The sequence below is a fragment of the Papaver somniferum genome, chromosome 8, assembly GCF_003573695.1.
Source record: "Papaver somniferum cultivar HN1 chromosome 8, ASM357369v1, whole genome shotgun sequence".
NCBI classification, from domain to species: Eukaryota; Viridiplantae; Streptophyta; class Magnoliopsida; order Ranunculales; family Papaveraceae; genus Papaver; species Papaver somniferum.
In genome coordinates this window covers 102,526,164-102,548,112 of record NC_039365.1, presented here as the reverse complement: position 1 = coordinate 102,548,112, position 21,949 = coordinate 102,526,164, and the positions used below count along the sequence as shown (strand labels likewise).

General features: G+C 40.4%; 1 protein-coding gene across 1 annotated transcript; it reads right to left on the bottom strand.

Annotated features, from left to right (window-relative positions):
* Positions 1–1,613: 1,613 nt before the first annotated feature.
* On the bottom strand, positions 1,614–4,219 carry LOC113302366. The gene is made up of 2 exons (XM_026551276.1): positions 2,718–4,219; positions 1,614–2,480 (listed from the first exon to the last, which is right to left on the bottom strand). The coding sequence occupies exon 2, from the start codon at positions 2,454–2,456 to the stop codon at positions 1,632–1,634; it is 825 nt and encodes a 274-aa protein (XP_026407061.1). The 5' UTR covers positions 2,457–2,480; positions 2,718–4,219; the 3' UTR covers positions 1,614–1,631.
* Positions 4,220–21,949: the final 17,730 nt, after the last annotated feature.

The following is a 21,949-nucleotide window of genomic DNA, read 5'->3' as shown; positions in this document are numbered from 1 at the left end:
TTCTGAGCAAAAGTACCATACCGGATGCTCAGAAATCACAAGGTTTCTTCAATTGGTCGCGGACGAAAGTTTGGACCTTCCGAGCAAACTTCCCATACCGCATACTCAGGAATCCAAAAAGAGTCCACAACTATACCAAGAATCTTAATTGGCCAGTTCCCAAAAGGATATCTCAACAAGGTATCTTGAATGCGCTGTCATGAACCGAGGTGTGATTCACAACAAGAACAGGATAGAGATAGTAGTAACGTCAAGATCCTCACGGATCAAGCCTCCCGGTTAAACGAACACGGTTTGATCGATTGAAACGATCTGATTCTTTTCATTAATCTTAGATAGTTCTTCTCTTACAGACTCTGTACCATTATAAAGCTAGACAAAATAAAACCAACCTAGATCTAACGGCTACAATGCGACCACAAGCTTACATCTAAACCACTCATTACAATGGATAAAGACACCCTACAACAATTAAAGGCTTCCAACTATACTAATTCCGCTAAATACCGTCATCGAAATGACATGGGCACCCTCCTCCAAGGCTTGGGACATGACAAATACCATCCCCTTCAGAACATCCTTGTCCTCAAGGATGAATGATATGAAAACACACAAGTTTGTTGGAGAGGCCTTCAAGGTTGCATCTTGAAATACAGTAGCTGTTGCACCGTGTAGCCGGCTGACGTATCAATTGGCCAAATGCCGCAAAACGACTCTCATGAGTGAAAGTGGGTGGCTTTTCGTCAGCTCCAATGGAAACTGAATAGAATGTTGTGGTCGCAGGCCTGTCCTCCCTTCTACTTTAGCCTGCCCATCGAAGAATATCAGTTCTTTAGAATGCCATTTGTGTCGAAGTAAGATGCCCAACAACTGGCTTCGACAAGGCAAGCGTCGACAAATATTATCCAAGGTGTGATTGACCAGTTTATAGTGCAGAATAGTTGTACTGATCGTTCCCATGACTTGCCATGATCCAACAGAGAATACTCCTCCAGTCTCAATGAACCTGTCATTTACTTGCCCTTTTGAAATAAGATTTTCCATGTACAGAGCTCTAATTCGTGGCTTGATATCACTAAGGGTAATCCCACTGTACTTATGAACTGCTATAGTACCAAAAAATCTGACAAAGAGGCAAATAATGTGCTGAGTACAGAATGTTCTCCCCCTGCTAGGTAGGCCATATAACTGACCTACTTGTGGTTGAGTTTCCGCAGGCTTTTCGATCAAGTCTATATCCCCTTTCGATTGCAGGAGAACTTCAATGTAAACCCTCACTACATGTGTGAGTATTAAGATGGAGGTGAAAGCATTTATTTCAGTGACAAAAATTCCAGCAGCTGTCTCATTAATAATCCTAACCCGACCATGAATACCCACGAGAATACCTTTGTGCTGACCATTAAAATTTGATGCAAGTTGCTTGAGTTTGCATGCCCACCTGCAAACAAGTTCATAACCATTCACCTTTGTGCAATTGTAAACTAAAATATACCCGTAACTACTCGAATGAGAATTCCATGAGAATAGTTCATGCATTTTTCCTTTGTCAAACAACAATCGATGACCACCTATATAACCATGTGCTCCGGGTGGCTCGCTGAAATGCCAGATAGTACCACGAAACTTTCCTATACTCCATAATTTACTGATAGTGTGCTCTTATAATTCCATGATTTCCATCTAAAGTTTCTTATACTACACAAATTAGTGGAAGTGGAATGAAAATTTGCCATTATAATGATCTCACGAACAGGATGACTCTCATAAACATCAGATGTAGCTAACATGGAGTTACAGAACCCGATATCCGAGAGACGCAAATGATCCGTCACAACTGTGGGAATTGAAATAAGAAGCATCAGAAGGTACATAAATTCCTGCAAAGGTATTAGAAGCACATTACCCTGTCTATGTTCCCCTACTTGAACTTTCAACCATTCGCCATGTAGAATTACTATATCATTAGGGAAACCAGACTGAAGTCGGAAGAGAACAGCAGTTTCGCTACCAGTTAAACTCCATCTTTCGACAAGTAGCCAATTGTTATCAACATTTTTAACCAACACCAATAAAACTGAGTTACAAAACAATGAATCTGATGTAAATCCATGCTTATTAATAAGCTCATGTACCAATTCTGCTTCGTAGTGAGCCATTGAAATTGAACCCACATTAAGAATTAATGAGCACGAAGTAATTTCCCTGTCAAAACTGAATCTATACTCACGATCAATTAACAAATATCCTTTAATGAGTTTCCGTCCTCTTCCACGATCAAAAATTATATGCGCCGAATAGTAGTTAAGGATGAAACTTTCATTAATTATCGTCTTGCCACTCACCTTGACTATTTTAAGCTGCCAAAAAGAATCATCTTCTGAAACCAGACTCAATGCAGTGGAATTTGAAGGGATGAGCATCTGGAGATACCAAAACTCCTTCAAGTGAATCATTTTATGGAGTAGCCCACATGTCAGCTGCCATAGTAGAGACCATATATCATCACTCCAACTCCATGATCGAGTACCATAATCAGATTCATATTGAGCAAGAAACAAGAAATTGAGAACAATCTTGGCAGAATTGGGGTGTAATTTCTTTTCTTCTTCTCGAATGGAAAAACTCCCATATATCACAGATGCAGAACTTGGATTATATAAGAAGAAACCCCTCCTTAAAAATCTAAAATAACTTCTAACAATTGCTAGGCTAACCTTAAGAGCAAGGTCGTGGAGTCTAATACGATCACCACCTGAATTCACGACTATAGTCACTTGGGTAAACCCTTCAGTTCCTGGCGGATAAGCTTCTTTACGCAGTATAACAAAATAAACACCACGTAACCCAAACTGAAAAACCAAAATCTGATCAAGATTCTTCTTCCCACATATAAAGCAACTGATCAAACAGTTCACAAACCTTGTAAATTTCAACTTTTCTTACCAACAAGAGTAATGAGATTTCATTTTTCCCTAATATTTCAACACGCAGTTGAAAGCCATATCTATTGTAGTACTTTTTAGAATAGAACATACATTAGGTACCAACGAAAAATAATTAGGTAAAGCAAAACATAAGTTATAGTCACTTAGATAATAAGAGTACCCATTAATGATTTTAAATTCCTTCCCATGATCAAATACTCCGCAAGCAGAACCAAATATGAGGCAGAGACATTCATCAACTATTAGGTTGTAGCTTAACTTACCCATTTTATATTGCAAGAGAAAATCATTTCCGCCATTGTTCAACCACCAAACTACACTCTCAGGCGTTCTATCAAACATATAGCCAGCAACATGTCTGTTTTCATTTTAACCCACAAAAACACCATTGCGTCCTCAAACAACCATCCCAATTGATGCCCATGTTGTAAAACGTTCCCATAAACAGATTCCCGATAAAATTTATCCACCATAACCGAACACAATTTAGGTACCAAGGAACCAGGATTATTCGAAAGAGAAGGGGACTTATAATTCCCAGGAACATCAGAAAAACCCTTCATAATTTCAATTTCTCTGCCACGATCAAATAGAATACGAGAAGAATTGATAGGAATGATAAAACAATCACCAATCAACAGTGTAGATGTAGGTAATTTTACCTATAATTGCATTAGTTTCCCACAATTAACTTGCTGAGGTTGAACATTGACCCCAACAGAGAAATCCTCTTCTTCTTCTTCAAAGAAAAACAAGGGGATGATGAAATCAAAATTGACGGTATCAACAGCTTCTGTTGTTGAGTCTATTGCTGATGCTTTGTTAACAATCTCCTCAGTAATCTCAGGTGGGTTAATTACGTGAGATTGAGTTGTGACAGAGGAATAAGGTGGTATGGATGTTACAGCTGGGGTAGTAGGGGGTATATATGTGTTGAAGTGATCCATAAGAGCATTAAATTGATTCTTAGATTCCTGAGCTAAAGTGATCAGTGTGTTTAATGCTTCATTCTGCTTTTTTTCAGCTTCAATACATCTTGCAGATTCTTTGAGATGAAGATCTGTGAGTTCATGAATCAGAGTTGTCAGCTCGTTTGTGTGAGCATCAACATCTTCTATGGAAGGACCTCCGGTCATTGTTGAAAGGAAAGGATCTACTGGATAATACCACTTGTAATGAACCGAGGTGTGATTCACAACAAGAACATGATAAAGATAGTAGTAACGTCAATATCCTCACGAATCAAGACTCCCGGTTCAACGAACACGGTTTGATCGATCAAAACGATCTGATTCTTTTCATTAATCTACAAAGATAGCTCTTCTCTTACGGACTCTGTACTAGGGCTGTCAGGAACCGTCCCGTCCCATGGAACCGTACCGGAACCATTGTCAGATGGGACAGGTACAAGTACCAAAAACTGGTACCTTACCTAGAGTAGGTACGAGTAACAGTTCTATGCTATTCTCGTCCCGTCCCGTCCGATAGTATCGAGGATCTCTATCAGTTGAAATTAGGATTAAATCCTAGTCGTTTATAGTAGGGGTTATACCCTTTCTCTATCGTATTCTCCATCCCGGAATCTTCTCACTGTTGCGAAGTAAACCAATTTCAGCTCTTCCATACAACCACCATTTAAAAATCAATCCGAATCAATTCAGTTGAACAACAACCCTATACAAACCCAATTTCGGTCCATGTTTAGAAATCCATACACCTGCCGACGTTGATTTTGGAACAAATGTTCAAATCCATTAGAGATAACAACACCAGACAACCCCAATTCCATTTTTAAGCAAACCCATTGCAGATACTAGGCAATAATCACCACTTCCTTACTGATTACAGCCATTAGCTCACCCAAATTCATTCCTCAGCCGGTCCATCTTAATTCAGTTCACGATTAGACGATGCCAATTTCTTAGATTAAAATTAACCCCACCACTGCCACGAGCTATGCCAACAAACTAATTCTTCTTCGAGACCAACACTCGTTACCAGAACAAATCTCTCATGACCTGTTGTTGCCGTAAGATACTTAGTGCTCGGAAGAAATCTGATTCGATTACCATCCTGGTCAGACTTCAAAAATCATAAGAATGAAAAGAATCTAATGTACTCCCTGTACACATACTCCACTAGTCCAAGCGTTTCTCAAACGGGTCAAACCGTCAAAGAGTGGTAATCCTATTTTTCTTCTTTTGTTACATACGATATAGGTAAAGAACCGGTCTCGTCCCGTCCCGTACCGAGTTAAACAGGTACACGTCATGTCCCGTCCCATACTGCACAGGTACAAGTACATGTACAAGGTACAAGTATCGGTCATAGGAAGGTACAGGTACCGAGATAGGCAAAAACCCGTAGCGTCCCGTCCCATGTGCAGCCCTACTCTGTACCATTATAAAGCTAGACACGATGAAACCACCCTAGATCTAACGGCTACAATGCCACCACAAGCTTACATCTAAACCACTCATTACAACGGATAAAGACACCCCGACAACAACTAAAGGCTACCAACTATACTAATTACGCTAAATACCGTCATCGAAATGACATGGGCACCCTCCTCCAAGGCTTGGGACATGACATGCGCATCCCATACTTCACACTAAGGGGTCCCTAAAGTTCACAAAGTTGGTGCCAACAATTTTTAGTACTGTATGGAACAGAACCCAGTTTCCCACCGTCCCTGATGGTCATCCAGGCTTCCACTCGGAAGTAGGATGCTAGCTGGCCCGAGAATGCACACCGTTCGCCAGTTTCGAACGTGTGGGGATGATCAGTCTCATTGTCCGCCTACCGTTCCGAACGGTCTTCCGGATATCCCCTCGTAAGTGGGGTGCCGCTTAGGCCAGGAAAACTCATAGTACTTAAACAAGCTCAACTAGATTCGCAAAGTAACTGGAATAACATTTACAACTCTTTTCGCGCAAAATTTGGCTTACTCTCCAACTTTAAGGTTTCCATTCAAGGAAAATACTCGCTAACACTCTGCACAGTCCCTAAAGTTATCTCAGAACTTTCTGTGATACCAACTGTGACGGGCTGAAAAATTACGCCTGGAGCGCCAGGGCGCGCAGGCCATAACTTCCCCGATGCCCCATGATGATTCTACTTACCGGGCTTTAAAGCTAGGAAAATGCACGCTCATTTTCCGTTGCAATCATGCTCGTGGAGCATGATGCAGCTAACTTAGATCCCACACCTTTCCAACTTGCACATTGCTTAGAGCATGCACTTGTCTTGCTCGTGCCAAGGGTGCATCAATCAACCTCATGCCGTACTCATGCGTAAGTCGAACACCTGAATAGGAAGTATGAGCATCCAACGAATGGAATGCAACTTGCCTCATCAAGTTTGGCCACAATCATCTCTTGCGTCGAGCTACCGAGCCAGATGATATGAGAGGTCAGTATGCCACAATCATCTCATAATTAGATGATATGAGCGACAAAGTGCTGGACCGGAAATACTGCAACTCATTGCGGCTGCCTACGTACCCTTCCCTACTCTAAAGAGATCAAACACTGACCGTAGTTCATCCTCGAAGGAACATCAACTTAAGCTGGCTCGTTTGCAAGGCCGTGGCCAAGCAATAATTGTAATGGCCTAGTCCGCGTAAGCCATTCCGTCAAAATACATCCAAGTGATGCTTATTTATTCTGCGACATGTCATAGTGATGCCCAAGCATCCTATGCCCCATTGGCAAGGCTACACAACTGTAAATGAAGCCTAAGCATCATTTATACTCTTTTAGTTAAGCTATGAAGCTTACTTGGTGCATGGTTCGCATATGCACCTTCAACCAACTACCCCTCCCTATATATTTCAACTTACCATTTCTACAACATAGAAAAGAGGAGAGGATTGACATGCTTGCTTCACTATTCATGGATATTGCCATGTATCCCCGAATAACCGACCAAAATGGTTGTACATTCATTTCTGGCTCAGACTCCCAGTTCCAATGTCCGGCCATGATGCCTGAACATTTCCTGAGCCAGGTCCACTAAAGGGCCGTGATGGCTATATTTCCGGCTTTGGCATATACTGTTAGAGCATTGCTCGGTCGAACTCACATGCGTTACTACCTCAAGCATGTTTGTCAATGTTAGTGATCAAAACTATAAGTCTTGATTTATAGTCTATTATAGCTAAGTCTCGGACTAGGATAGAAAGTGTAGTTGAGCTCAAGGACTTCATGACGATTCATCATACAATAAGAAGAACTACTCAAGGAACCGGTGGAACTTCTCGACAAAAAGGTATGCGAAGACTTGAACTTATCTGTCACTCAAAAGTCTATCTACTCTATCTCCTACTTTTTGAGACAAAAAGTCGTATGCTATATATAGACTTAGATTATACACATTTGGTATTTCGATCCGAGTATACCTTGCCTATCTATATCTCGAAATATGTGTTGGTAAGCGTTTCACTTCGATCGTGTTTATCTTTACCTAGTGATGAAAGTGATTATATGTTTCAATCACTTTGAAAATTGCTTTGACGAGAAATGGTGTAACAACTGTATAACGTCCTCTAAGAATGTTTCAATGATTTGAATGAGAGTTTAGATTACATAACCAATGGTGGACATAAGTATTGTTGTGGAAACACTTATGTGCATAAGTCCTATCCCTTGAACCAAAGTTTGCGAACTTTGTTGATCAATAGAAACCGGAAGAAGGGCTTGTTGCCAAGTCCGCGAACTCAGTTCGCGAACTGCCGAACTTTTCATCCCGAGAAACTCTGCTGGAGTTGACAAACTTGTTACGTGAGTACCAGTCCGTGATGAGTGCTAAAAAGTGCATATTTATATATATTTTTCTTGGCATTTAACTCATCCTTTGTGCATTAATTCTACATTTTATCCCATATTCTGTATTTTCATTGTTTTCAAGAATAAATATTTTTCTTACTTAATTTTATATTTTTAGGTAATAAATAAAGTTTGGATGAATTGCGGAGCGGAATAGAGCAGAAAAGTAGTGAAAAGCCGGGAGGAGTTACGCAAGGAAGCCGCGAAGAACGTTGTGCACAAAACCAAGAGGCTAGGAATGGTCTTGAAGAAGAAGAATTGTCCTTAAAGAAGATATGGGCTTGGAATACCCAAGGCCCAAAACCCTTACTCAAACACATTTCCACTGTCCAAGCCCGTCTCGGATTTCAGCCATCAGATCGAAGCATTTCAGCATCCTACGGTCGCTCCATCATCGCACATCAAACTCCGAAGCCCCTGCTTTACATCGCAACGCCCATCTCCATCTTGGGTCGTCCGTTTTGCTACATCCCTTCATCCGACGGTCGCCCCACGCTTACCTCCGTATCGCCGCTGGATCCACCTACCATCTTCCCATCCGTCGCTCCTTGTCGCAGATCATCAGACCTCGCTGAACCCGCCTAACACCCAAGTATCGAACACCCTATACCCCTAGCCAAACACTCCCCTCCTTCTTTCCATCGACTCCATCTTCTCCATTCCTCTACAGACGCCATACCACCACCTTTTCTACCACCTGCTCCGCCACCAACTCTCTGCCACTACCACAACCACCACTAACTCCACTTACCACCAACCCTAAGTCCATCATCACCTCTATGTCTCTCAACTAGCCTTTTCAATTTCACATCGCCCCAAACCCTAGCCGTTTGTGTGTGAAATTGGAGAGAATAGTTGGTAGGCATCAATGGAAAAATTGAAGGCATGGGAAGACACAAAAGACACAATAGAAGAATGGGTCGACGTTATTGAGTGTTTTCAGAAAGTAGGTATGATTTAATTTTGATTTCTTTGAAACCCTAATTCTGATATTTTGGGGATTCTAGGGTTAGACGTGTGAAACTATAAATAGAAGGTGTTGGGTGTGAAATTGGGGCATACCTGGACTAGCCAGTGTGTCAATTAGGTTTAGTTTTAGATTTCTTTGTTTTCCAATTTCAATTTATGCTTCACTGTTTGGTTCTTAGGTTTTGTTTAAATGTTAGTTTCTTCAATTAAATATCAGTTTCATCATGTGAATGTATTGTTCATGTTATGTTTGTGTTAATTAGTATGTTTGTATTGTTTCTACACATGATCCTGTAATTCCCCTGTTTAACTCACATGCTCTTATTTTGAGTCTTAATGCTTGACAACCATGAAGACTCCTAACTGCAACATGTTCTAATTCACACCTAGGGTGAGAAGACAACTGAACCATGATGGTTAGCCATTAGGATAGTTTTTGTTGAACTCAAAATAGCTTAGGCTAGTTAGATTCCTAAAAGCCCAACTGACTTGTGATTAGTGGTGCTGTAAGAAGACCACTAATGCTAGGGGTCAGTGGTGGCTCTAAGGGGTTAATCAGCTACATTAGTTAGTAATCCACTGCCTAGTTGACCTGTGATTGCCTGTGCCTTAAACACAGCCAATAACTAGGGGTTAGCTAAGGCTGTAAGGTTAGTTAACTAGCCATATGACAAAAACTTAACCTAGGTGAACTAGCTAGGTGAAGGGAATTCTCATCCATCTCCATACACTTCATTCCCATCCACAATTTCTTTCCCATGTTCTGTTTTGGTTAAGTTTTTCTTTGTTTCTTTGGTTCTTTAGTTCACTGCCTTAGGCTCACTGCCTTTGTTTAACTTCCACTGTCACTATCTCACTGCCACTTAGTTACTTGTTTAGATAACTTTAGTCTAGGAAACTTCAATACACCCCAAGTCCCTGTGGAATGATCCCTTGCTTACTTTCTATACTAAAACTTGGCCTTGTATACTTGCAAGAGTTTTTGTGTGTTTTCTAACCACACCAGTCCGCGAACCCAGTCCACGAACCGGCGGAAAGTCTTTGCCGAGATTTTCTGCTGGATTTTGTAAACTCTGCTAGGTTGCTTAAGTCCGCGAACCTAGTGTGCGAACTTAAGAAGGTTATATATCTGAAGATGATTTCTGAACTTAAACTTATAAAGACTAAGGAATGCAATTTGCAAACCGTGGCTATAAAGTTCATGAACCGATTCGAGTGAATCAAATCATCTTTTCTTCAATTGTGTCTTGTGTAGTACATAAGATTTCCTTGCAATTGAACAACTCTCTAACTAGTTCATTTGAGTCATTTGAACTAGTTATGGTGAAGAAGAATATGGTTGGTATGAAATGCTCATATGGTAAACCTTTTGGTTAACTATTGTTGAACCAACAATGTACACGTTTGGGTACGGTTAACAAACCTAGAAGCGTGCATTTCATTTGTGTATAACAAGCTAAGTTTTCGATCTAACGGTTGAGAAATATTAGCTTGAATCTAAATCAGGTTTTCATCTAACGGTGGGTATTGTTTGCTTTGTGACCAAGGAAAAACCCTGATTTAAAAGACTATATAAGGGGACATCTAGCAACTCTGCAAAACTAATCCCCACACCTCATGTGTGATACTAATTTGCGTGCTAGAGTCGTGTCTCCTTTAACCTTTGTTTTTCTTCTTCTAAAACCAGGTTAACGACTTAAAGACTTCATTGGGATTGTGAAGCCAGACCGATACTACTTTTTATCGTAGTTGTGTGATCTGATCTTGCATCTTCTATCGTACGCGTACAATCAGATTGATTGGCTTGAGATTAATATCTCCGATAGGCAAGATATAAAAAGTAGTCACAAACATCTTCGTCTCACTGTTTGTGATTCCGCAACATCTTGTTTCGCTACCATACGATTAAGATTGTTGTGAGGTGATTGATTTATCCAGGCTGTTCTTCGGGAATATAAGACCGGACTATCAATTGGTTCATGTTCACCTTGATTATTATCAAAAGACGGAACAAAAACTTTAGGGTTTTTCTGTGGGAGACAGATTGATCCTTTGATTAGGGCTGAACATGGTGTCGGTTAACCGTTGAAAACCGACCGAACCAGACCAATAAGCAAGAAACCGAACCAAACCATTTAGATTTGGATTGGTTTGGTAAAAAAAGTTGAAAAACCGACATTACTGGTTTGGTTTTGGTTTGACCTGAAAACCGAACCAAAAACCATTGGGAAACCGATTAATTTTTAAACTTAGTTTCTACCGTCGATTTAAAAGTATTAGATTCTACCCATTGATTTAGAGGATAAATAAAAACCCTAAATCTAATATTTCATTATGATACTCTCCCTCTTTCTCTTTCTCCTTCTCTCAACCGCCTCCCTTCTCCACCCCCAACTACAGCTGCTGCTACTCAGACTTTTTTCTTCCCGTCTTCCTTCTTTTTTATTTGTCAATAACTAAATTAAGATATATTATATATCTTCTTTTGATCTCTAGAATTAGAGTAAGCTTTAACTATTCTTGATTTTTTTTTTGTCTGTATATTTGTGTAAACCAATATTATCGGCAACTACAATTTTTTTATCTGTAAATTTGTGTATTTTTTTTTGGTTTGACATAATTATTGGTTAACCAAAAACCACTGGGACAAACCGAAACCAACTGGAACCATTTGGAAACCGAACCAATGGTTAATGGATTGGTTTGGTTTAGATTTTTAGAAACCAATAGTATTGGTTTCGGTTTTGGTTTGGCTAGAAACCGAACCAAAACCGACCATGAACAGCCCTACCTTTGATAGACTTGCCTGTGGGAGACAGATTTGTTTATTGTCAAAGCCTGTGAATTTGGGTCGTAGCAACTCTTAGTTGTGGGTGAGATCAGCTAAGGGAATCAAGTGCGCAGTATCCTGCTGGGATCAGAGGCGTAGGGAGTACAACTGTACCTTGGATCAGTGGGAGACTGATTGGGGTTCAACTAAAGTCCAGTACGAAGTTAGCTTGGAGTAGGCTAGTGTCTGTAGCGGCTTAATACAACGTGTGTTCAATCTGGACTAGGTCCCGGGGTTTTTCTGCATTTACGGTTTCCTCGTTAACAAAATTTCTGGTGTCTGTGTTATTTCTATTTCCGCATTATATTTTTTTATATAATTGAAATAATACAGGTTGTGCGTTTGAATCAATCAATTGGAAATTCGACCTTTGGTTGTTGATTGATATTGATTGATCCTTGGATATTGGTCTTTGGTACCATCCAAGTTATTCCTTGTATTTGATTAGAAGTCGTAGTTCTTGCTTGAGTAAATCAAATCAAGAGAGAGATATAAACTCGTTGATATACTTTTAATTGATTGAGTCTTGTTGATTCTCTTAAAAGTATATTCAAGTTTGTCCATACAGATTGCTAAGCGAAATATTGGGTGTTGTTAGACCCCCGCTTTTTCAATTGGTATCAGAGAAGGAAAACACGTTAAAGACCTTATAAGTCTGTGTTTGTAGTGATCTGATTATGGACGAGTCTATCTCTAATAACGTACCAGTTCAGAAATTACCAGATGATTCTAAAAGCTTGGGTTCACCTGAGAGGACTATCACATATAAGTCAATATCTAAATATTCTCTTGATGTAAAAACTGTTGATTGGGAAACTCTCCTAGAAGAACAGTTGGATGAACTTTCTGATGAAGGTGATTCAGATATTGATAGATATGTTGATGAGGAAGTATCATAGTATGTTAAGTTTTTGGATTCGTGGAAGATAAAGAAGATTACAACTTCTCATGTCTCACCTCTTATGATTCATATCTTTCGAGAAAACAAAAAATTGAGAAGATGTTACGCAGGTGTTTATTTTTCGAATCGATCCTCAAGGATTCTGAGGAAAACCTACCTATGAGGTCACTTGAATGTGATAATCTTTATCAAAAGTACTTTTTGTTGGAAAAGAATTTTGCAGAATCTGAATCAAGGTTTAACTCTCAACAAATTAGTTTTGATGACAGAGAAAGTGCTTGTCTCGCTCAAGAAAAACGCCTTGAGGCTGATTTAGTTGTTGCTCTTGATAAAATCAAGATGTTGGAAGATGACTTAAAAAAGTTCAATACTAGTTCAAGCAAATTAACCACTATGCTAGGAGCAAGTAAAAATCATCGCGATACACGAGGATTGGGCTATAAGGAAGTAGATGCTCCAAGTATTAGCAAAGAGGTAAAATTTATCAAGGCTAGTGATTCTTCTCAACAAAAGGTTTCCACTAATGGCAAAAGTTCACCGGAAATTAAGGTTCGAAATAGCAAAGAATATCAACCTCCAAAGTCAGCACATACATACCGAGGTAAGGACATTCCTTATGTTTGCCACTATTGCGTAAATAAAGGTCACCTGGAAAGGAGATATCGTTTTCATACAAGGAATAAGAAACTTCATGATGTTCTTGTTTGGGCATCACAAGAAGTTGTGAAACCAAGATCATATACTAAGGCTAATCCCCTTAACATTACAGGTTGTAGGCAAAGGAATCGTTGATGTGATAAACCTAGATTTGCTAATAAACGTTATACAAAGCCTTTTCACAATCGTAATGGTTATGAAAAGGATAACTTCGTAAAGACGAAGACAAGATCCGATGCTCCCAATCGGAGAAAGACTAACTTGCAAAAGAATAGTCAATCCAATTCTCTTACGAGAAATATTGAAGAGAGTAATGGGAAGAAGGTTCCGGTTGTTCCTAAACGCACTCAGAAGTTGGTACCAAAGAAAACTAATGATGCTTTGAGTGTGAAAAGGAATGATCTTCCAAAAAATTCCATGACTATGGAGAAGGCAGTATCCATGATGTTGGAACTTAACAAGTTTTTTGGAAAAATGGAATTGGATGTGAAAGGCTCTAAAAGTGATCCATTTCATGATAATCCAAAGGTAAATTGTGGTGAACAAGACATTGTTCACCCCAACACAACTTGATTGTGTTGTAAGTGCATCCTCACTAAGGAATGCCCTGCTATGTATACGGTGAGGGAAGCACGAAAATTAGGGCGCACAGATTATGTTCGGTAAGGCTGTAGAATTCAATTAGATTCATCTAAAAAGGTATGTCTATAAACTTGAGCAAGATTTTTTCTTTTATTTTTTTAGAGAACTTATAATGATTCACGTACCTTTCTTATCGTCCTTTTCTACCTAACTTGATCTGTGTTTAAGGTTCTTAAACGTTTAGGTTTGAAAATAGTAGTTCGGGATGTTTGTACTTCATGGTACACCTAACAGGTATGCATAACATATTAAAATCAAAATCCAGGGGTTTAAGTTCGCGGACTTGAAAATTCGTTTGCAAACCCGTACGCACACTTGACGTCGGTATTCGGTAAACTTGTTTTGGCCATAACTTCTTCGTCCGAACTCGTATTGACCTCATTCTTTTTGAACTCTCTTCCTCTTTGATTTCTATTCAAAATGGAGATGAGAAACCTTGAATTTGGATGAGTTAAAATTGGCATTTGTCCTGACTCTTGTTTTTGAGTATTTTGCTCCGTTTCGTTGCACTTGTTACACTTCTCTTGAACTTGGGCACTTGGATTCTTGGAGTACTAATATTCTAAGCTAATTTACAGCTTTTACAAGAATGTTGTTGGCGAATCACAAAGAAGGAAGTTCAATAATGGAAAGTAGTACGCAGTGCTATGGAATTCTTGAATGTTCACAATCATCCTATGTGAACTCTGGTGCATGGTCGTTATTGAATTTGTATGTTCTTCTTTGTTAAGAAAATCTTTTTATACGCTTTTGGTAGCTATTCTTGGTATAAATCCGGGCGAAAAATATTGATTCTACCATGAAAGGACAAATCATCTTGTATGTGCATTACGAGTTTATCTTGATTTCGTCTAGTAAAACTTCTAATGAGAATTTTATTCTTGTGTTTTTAAGAAGAATAATTAGAATATGGAATAGCCATTATTGTGATTACACATAGCTATGTCCAACGTTTTCATCTTCATATTTTTAGATTTATTGGTTTAAACTCTAAACTTGTTTTGAAGATGATTTTTTCAGTTGTTTGTGGGTGAAAACCGTTTCTGCTGATTTCGGTAATTTCGTGTGAGTGCGGGTGAGAAACGAATCTAAACCAAAAACAATATACTTCACGAGAGTACTTTTGATTCGAGATATCAATCTATACAACCCTGGCCTAAACCAAAAAATGGCCGTTGCAGGTTTGCTTCAGTCACAAAGTGAATGAGAAGGGTTAGTCTTAGGGAGGGAAGCGAAGAAACTGTTGAGGCCAGAATAGTTGATTCTGGAAGTGTGGGTGTTTTGCGACTTGTATCCGAAAGTTGAACTGGCAAGCTGAATGGAAAGCTACCAGGTGATTTATGGATGTGTATTGTTCTCCTGACCAAAAAACTTGTTTTTTGGTGGAAATAGGTAAAACCTATTTATAAAAGTCGTAATGAAACGTACCCTGGCGTCGTAAGAAGTGGAAACGGTTGAGTAATGGAAGAAAGTGGTAACGGGTAACGCCTGGAATTGATGTTTCCATAATGAAGAAAACGTTTCACCATTACTTATTGTATTTACTAACCGCCTCACTCTTATGACACTTTCTTGTAATGGGCGTATTGCACGCCGCAAGCTGTAAACCGCCAGACCAATACCCTGATGAGTATACCCCAGTTTATGACATAATCTGATGTCTCGAGTGTTTTCACGGAAAACGTATAGCAGGTTGCTACGTGTGGCATGGTGGCATGCCAATAGTCGTGGCATAGCGACGTGCTAGCATTTGTGGCATGGTGGCATTCCAGTATCCGTGGCATAGCTACGTGCTAGCAGTTGTGGCATGGTGGCATGCCAATAGCCGTGGCACAGCGACGTGCTAGTAGATGCGGCATGGTGGCGTGCCAGTAGTCGTGGCATAGCGGCGTGCCAGTAGCCGTGGCATAGCGACGTGATAACAGTCATGGCATGGTGGCGTGCCAGCAGTCATGGCATAGAGACGTGATAGCAGCTGTGGCATGGTGGCGTGCCTGTATCCGTGGCATAGTGACGTGATAGCAGCTGTGGCATGGTGGCGTGCCAGTAGCCTTGACATAGCGACGTGCTAGCAGCTTTGGCATGGTGGCGTGCCAGTAGCCGTGCCATAGCGACGTGCTAGCAGCTGTGGCATGGAGGCGTTCCATTAGCCGTGGAATAGCGACGTGCTAGCAGCTGTGGCATGGTGGCGTGCCAGTAGCCGTGGCATAGCGACATGCTGGTGGTATGCCAGTAGCCGCGGTATAGCAGTATGCCAGTTGCGGCGTGGCCAAAATTAGCATCGTGGACGAATTTAGTTGCGTCTTGCCTGGATTAGGGTTTGCGTGTGTTGAAACCCTAATTAGTGCGTGTGGCGCGTTTTGGGAAGCTTGTACGTTTTTGGAATCTAGCTTAGTATTAGCGACCTCTTTTGAGACCGTGACAGGTTTGGAGCAACCTGATTGGTCGATGGAAAGGGGGCCGACAAGCATTATGGGGACGGCCTTGTTTGGAATGCGTGTGGCGCATTTAGGGAGACTTGATTGGTCGATGGGAAGTGGGGTCAGAAAGCTAGGGCGCGACCACACTTCCAGCGCTGTGGCGGATTTAAAGCGACCTGATTGGTCGATAAAAAGGGGGACGACAAGCAACATGAGGCCGACCTTGTTTGGAATGGCGCATTTAAGGAAACCTGGTTGGTCGATGGGAAATGGGGCCGGTCAAGCTAGGGCGTGCCACACTTCCAGCGCGCTGTGGCGAATTTGGTTGCCTAGCTTGGCTAGGCGTGGCTTCGACCAACGGGGTCTAGTATATGGCGCGAGGCGCAAAACCCTAATTTGCAATTTAGTTGGGTTTATGAGTTCTTTGCAAGTTATCACAATGATTAGATGGATTTTTGTATGTTGTCACAAAAATCTTTACCTACAGAATGCAGTATGCTTTCTGTCTGAGCCTTTCGTGCAATGGACTTAATTTTGGTACTTGGAGGTTTCATGCTACTTGGATGCGAGTGAGCATAAATCCGTCATGCCATACGGACTTAAGGGTTTTGCTGAGGAACATAGAACAGGAAAGTACTCAGCGAGTCTAGTATTGGCGAGTCGCCAGAAAAGGTATATTGAGCGGATCAATAAATGTGTCGGTGGAGAGGTTAGTACTCGCCGCACCGTTTCCTTGCAGAGTGATGTCACATCTGATTCAAGGTTTTACTATTTTAACACTAAGCTAAAAACCACCATCAACATTAAGTCCCCTGCTTAGCTCGGAACAGGGGCCTTGTTACGAGGTAAGCATGAGATGGTGACAGACGAGGGAAAAATCGAAATGGCAAGTGATGAAAAGATGGTCAGGAAGATCCGACTAACCTTTTTCGGGAGGTAAAGAGAATCCTTAACTCTTGTATGGGTGACTTTGCATAAATTTTGTGCTGCTGGCTAGGCCGCGAGGTGTTAGAGATGGTTGCTGGCTGAGACGCAGACTGTTGGCATCAGCTTAGAAGGGAGTCGCTAGCATAGACTTGGCGTGAAAGGTTTCCGTTGGCATTGCGCGGCTTGAAACGGAGCCGCTGGCATTGGTCGGCTTGGCTTGGCGCGGATTGGATGCGGCTTGGGCGCGACTTGGCTTGGCGCGGCTTGGAATGGGAGCCGCGGGCATTGTGCGGCTTAGTAAGCGTGTCTGGCATGGGCGTCTGGTAAGTGCGCCTGGCAAGCGCGTCTTGTAAGCGCGTCTGGCATGCGCATCTGTAAGCGCGTCTGGTAAGTGCGTCTGGCATGCGCGTCTTGTAAGCACGTCTGGTAAGCGCGTCTGCCATGCGCGTCTTGTATTGTCTTGGCCGCGGACTATTGGCGCTGGAACTTGGCTACCAAGCGGTGATGATAGCGCTAATGGATTCAGTCCGTGGGACGGTGGAAATGGCACTTGGAAGGCTTGCAGGGTGGATCAAGGAATGCTGGAGCTTTGGCGCTAACTTAATCACAGAGTGCTGAAGTCATAGAGAGTAGCATGTTGAGCGACTGGTGTTCCTCGTGCTGTCGCGCTGTTGGTTCGGTCATGGAGCGGAGATATTGGCACACTACTTGTTCGGCTATGGAGCATGAGTGTAGTGCGCCCAGTCATCTATTACCGTTCATGGAAGTAAGGAATCCCTATTCTGTTCAAACTCCAAAAACCGCGTTCATATGAAAAGGGGGTATCGACCCTCTTCTGTTTTTGTTGTTCGTCCAGCTCTGTGCTTTCATCTGCAGTGGATGTCTCCTCTTCATCATTTGTTAGCGGTGGTAGAGCGAGCATTAATGGTAACAAAGCAATCTCCAAATCAGCATCAAGGCGAGCCAAGAGAACTCAAGGTAGGTGCTCTCGCATGTATCCGCCCAACAGTTCCATCGATCTTCTCCAGAATGTGTAATAAGGTTCTGACTCCAGAAGGATGAGTATCTGACAATGGATTTCAAAATTTACCAAACTCCATTGCACTCTTGGGATGGATGGATGAAATAATGTCAGGGTTAATCTTTGAGATTGTGGTTGCGTTGTTGGTTCATCCTTGACTTTAGGTTATTTGGTACCTAGACTTTTGATTGCGATGATGATATACTATGGATGCTTGTATGGTCGAAATCTTCCGCAACCATTGGGTGAAGTAGATGAGTTGAGAGATGTTTCGTTGCCCATATGTTGTTATCAAGTCCTTGATGTAATTTTATAGTGGTAAATAAAGTTCGTTCAACTTAGACTTGTGTAGACTCGATTTCAGACTTAATAATAGAAATCAATAAAAGTAAAGAAAATATATACACGAGGTTTGTCACAATGTCGAGAGATTACTGAGACTCAGGTTTCCACCAAACCTCATATCATGTGGTTCAAAAATCAATTCTTAGACAATTATAGCTCTTGTTTATTGACTCTAATTCTTTACCAGGGTAGATTTTAAAAAGATTAACTGTAAATCACTAGTATGATGCATCAAAAACACTTAGACCAAGCATACATCATCATACGACTTCACAACTAATTAAGAAAAATCATAAAATGATTAAATTAATGCAAAAAGTCATAAAAAGAATTGAATATAATTACCACACGCATGAAATATGGCTTTCTCCGTCATCCCAGTGTTGGGGTTTAGCTCCTCATATTAATCACTTGCTCAAAATACATGTTTGTTTCTCAAAAGTTGATTAAAAGAGTGAAAGGTGTAAAGCAGCTGATTTGCAACAGCGTAAAAGTGTTACAGATCTCTGGTACAAAGAGGAACAATGATTAACTGTTGTATATAAACGTTACTGCTCTTCTGTTGTTGAACAACGATACTGTTCTGCGATTGTTTTTTGTGCGTCAATGTTCTCCGTGTTCTTGAGTTGTGCAGCAGCAGCAGCATCAGAAACAGAGTTTGATACAACTCTGATTTCTTCTTCTCTGGCCCTCCTCAGGTCCCCAAACTCCAGACTTCCATTCTATATGACCCAAACAATCTATTTATATTAAAAATACCGATTAGGTCTCTCCCAAATCTTCCAAAATCTCTTCCCCTCTCTTCACGGAAAAGTTGCGGCAATTTCTTGTTTTAGAATTTCTACACGTTTCTGAGCTTTCCTTTTTATTCTAAACTCTTCCTTAGATAGATACAAATCTTTGGGAAGGTTCGTAGCACTTTAATCTCTCTAAAATTCCCTAAAACAGGTCACACACGTGACTTTCCATATATTTCTGTTGTGATAAAAATTCGTCGATTGAGCCCAGTCTAATCGATTTCAACACCCATATCAGATTCCTAGACCCATAAGGAGTCTATCCTATGAAAATCAGAGGTTTAATCGACCTCAAACTCCTCCAAATCAAGAACCCTAATCTGTTCTTCACTGCAACAAATTTTCCCACCTTTTTACTGAATTTGAATTTTGGAAGATGATCTCCCCTTATCCAGTTCCGGTTTGCCAATAGTAGTTGCCCTGGGGTCACCCCTTAGTAATTGAAGTGCCCCTTATCCACACTGAGGATCCGAATAGTAATTTTCTCTCACGAGCGCAAATACCACTTTTCGAGCCAATATTCCCGCAAAAGCTTATTTCTCCAAAAACACCTACAAGACATAAAATAACCAAATAAGTACAGAATCGAGCACTAACAATATATACAATTGAGATCAAAATAGACACATAAATCGTCTATCAAATACCCCAAACTTATTATTTGCTAGTCCTCGAGAAAATCAAACCTAGAAAATAAAATCCTAATTCACTGTCGCAGGCATCGTCGATTGCATTTAGCGTATGCAATAAGCCTTTAAACCCCTAGGTGTCTCTAGTGGTGGAGTGTTGTCTCCGGAGGGCTTACCAGAAGTATACGCACAAAACCTTTATACTCCAGACCCTAGCTATCTACACAGAACCTTGGAAGGCACTAAAGAATCTCCTTGGTTGGCATACTTATTGACTACAGGAGGAAGTACCCTGATGCGAAATTCCAATTGTTGTACACTAGTTTACACTCAAGCATACTAAAATTCATATATAAGTGACAGAGCTCTACTCAGATAGTCGCACTATGGACATCAATATCCGGAGTCAAAACTAATCACATGGATAGATCAAGAAGATGGATATAGAGAAAAACATAGATGGTTTTGATGTTTACTGGGTGAACGGCGTTTCTCATATCTGTCTGAAGGCCTCCGCCAAAATGAACCTATCCTAATGGACTGAGATACCGGTATGACTAATATCAACACACTGGCATATACAAGGGTACCAATGGTCGATAATCCTAACTCTAGGTCAACACAACTGGCATATACAAGGGTTCCAGTGGTCGACTTTATTGAATTTATTCCAGTTGGTCTGATGGTCTGGTCTCAAATTTTTTTTTTTTTTCTTTCAACTTTTTTTTTTTTTTTTGTATCTCAATCACTCTAATTCACCCTAGCATTGGTAACAACTTGAATCGTGAGCCCCACCTAATCACTTAGAGAAACATAGTTTAAAAACAAAACAAAATAAAAACAGAAGTAAAAAGGACTCAACGAGATATGGTGAAACTATCATGTTATTTCTAACACCTGAGCTCTGTGCTTTTATGAATAGACTCTTTAGATGTTGTCATCTAGTCAGATTGGTTCCTCAACTCCTACAACCAAAATGCTTCCATCCACTTAGATTGGTTAGTGCCATCCTTAATAGGCATAAATTTCTAGGCTCTGGAGTTTAATCATGCAACTAAAAAGTTTCTCTTATACCCCCAAACTTAAATCTAACATTGTCCTCAATGTTCTAAAGATAAAATTAAAAGCATGAACAAGGATAAATTGTTACCATTTGAAGCAAAAGAGTTAAGGAAATATATTACCGTGTTGCATAAGTATTTGGTTACCTCCCAAGAAGTTCTAAGTTTAATGTCTTCAGCCAGACTAAGAAAGGATTAGTCACCTTATAAAATCATAAAGTAATAGCCGAAATATCTGTGGGTCATCAAAACCAAATAGAGCTATCACAAGTAAAAGGAATCTGCAACATGCCAATAAAATGAACAAATAAAGCACACCCTTGTCTAGTTACATCTAGTTGTGGTTCAGGTTCAGGATCTATAACTGGGTCAAAATAAAATATTTTCATGGGTTGCATTTCCTCATAGGTTAGATCCAAATGTTCAGGTTCTAGAGTCTGGAAAAACTCAAATAAAAACTTAGAAGCACATAATAATAACCTAAATAATTGAGGATCCTCTAAGTCAATCAAATTTGACTTACACAGCTGACCACAATGAGAGTGGTGATCTTCCTTAAACAAGTATGTCGACCCTAATCTCCTAAAGTAATTAGGTTTAGTCTCAAAACTTAATATTCGACACATTTGAAAATCAAACATTCCCACATTTGGAAGAAAAATATTTGGTGGGAAAACAAAGTCAATATGGGTATCATAGCCTGGGTGAACCACATCAACCAGAGGATGGGTTTCTAATAACTGAAATTTCTTGTGGACATCACTAGGTTCAGGAAAACGTGTATGAAGATAATCTTATAAAATGGTTGAGGCATATATGTCAAGTCCTAAGTGAGGGACCTTTCTAAGAGTTAAATCACATGGAGAATGATAATCACCCCCAAACTTAGAGTTTTCAATGTCTCTAGAAAGACTAGTCACAACTTCCCTAATTTCAAGGTCATCTAATTCATGAAAATGGTCAATTGATTCTT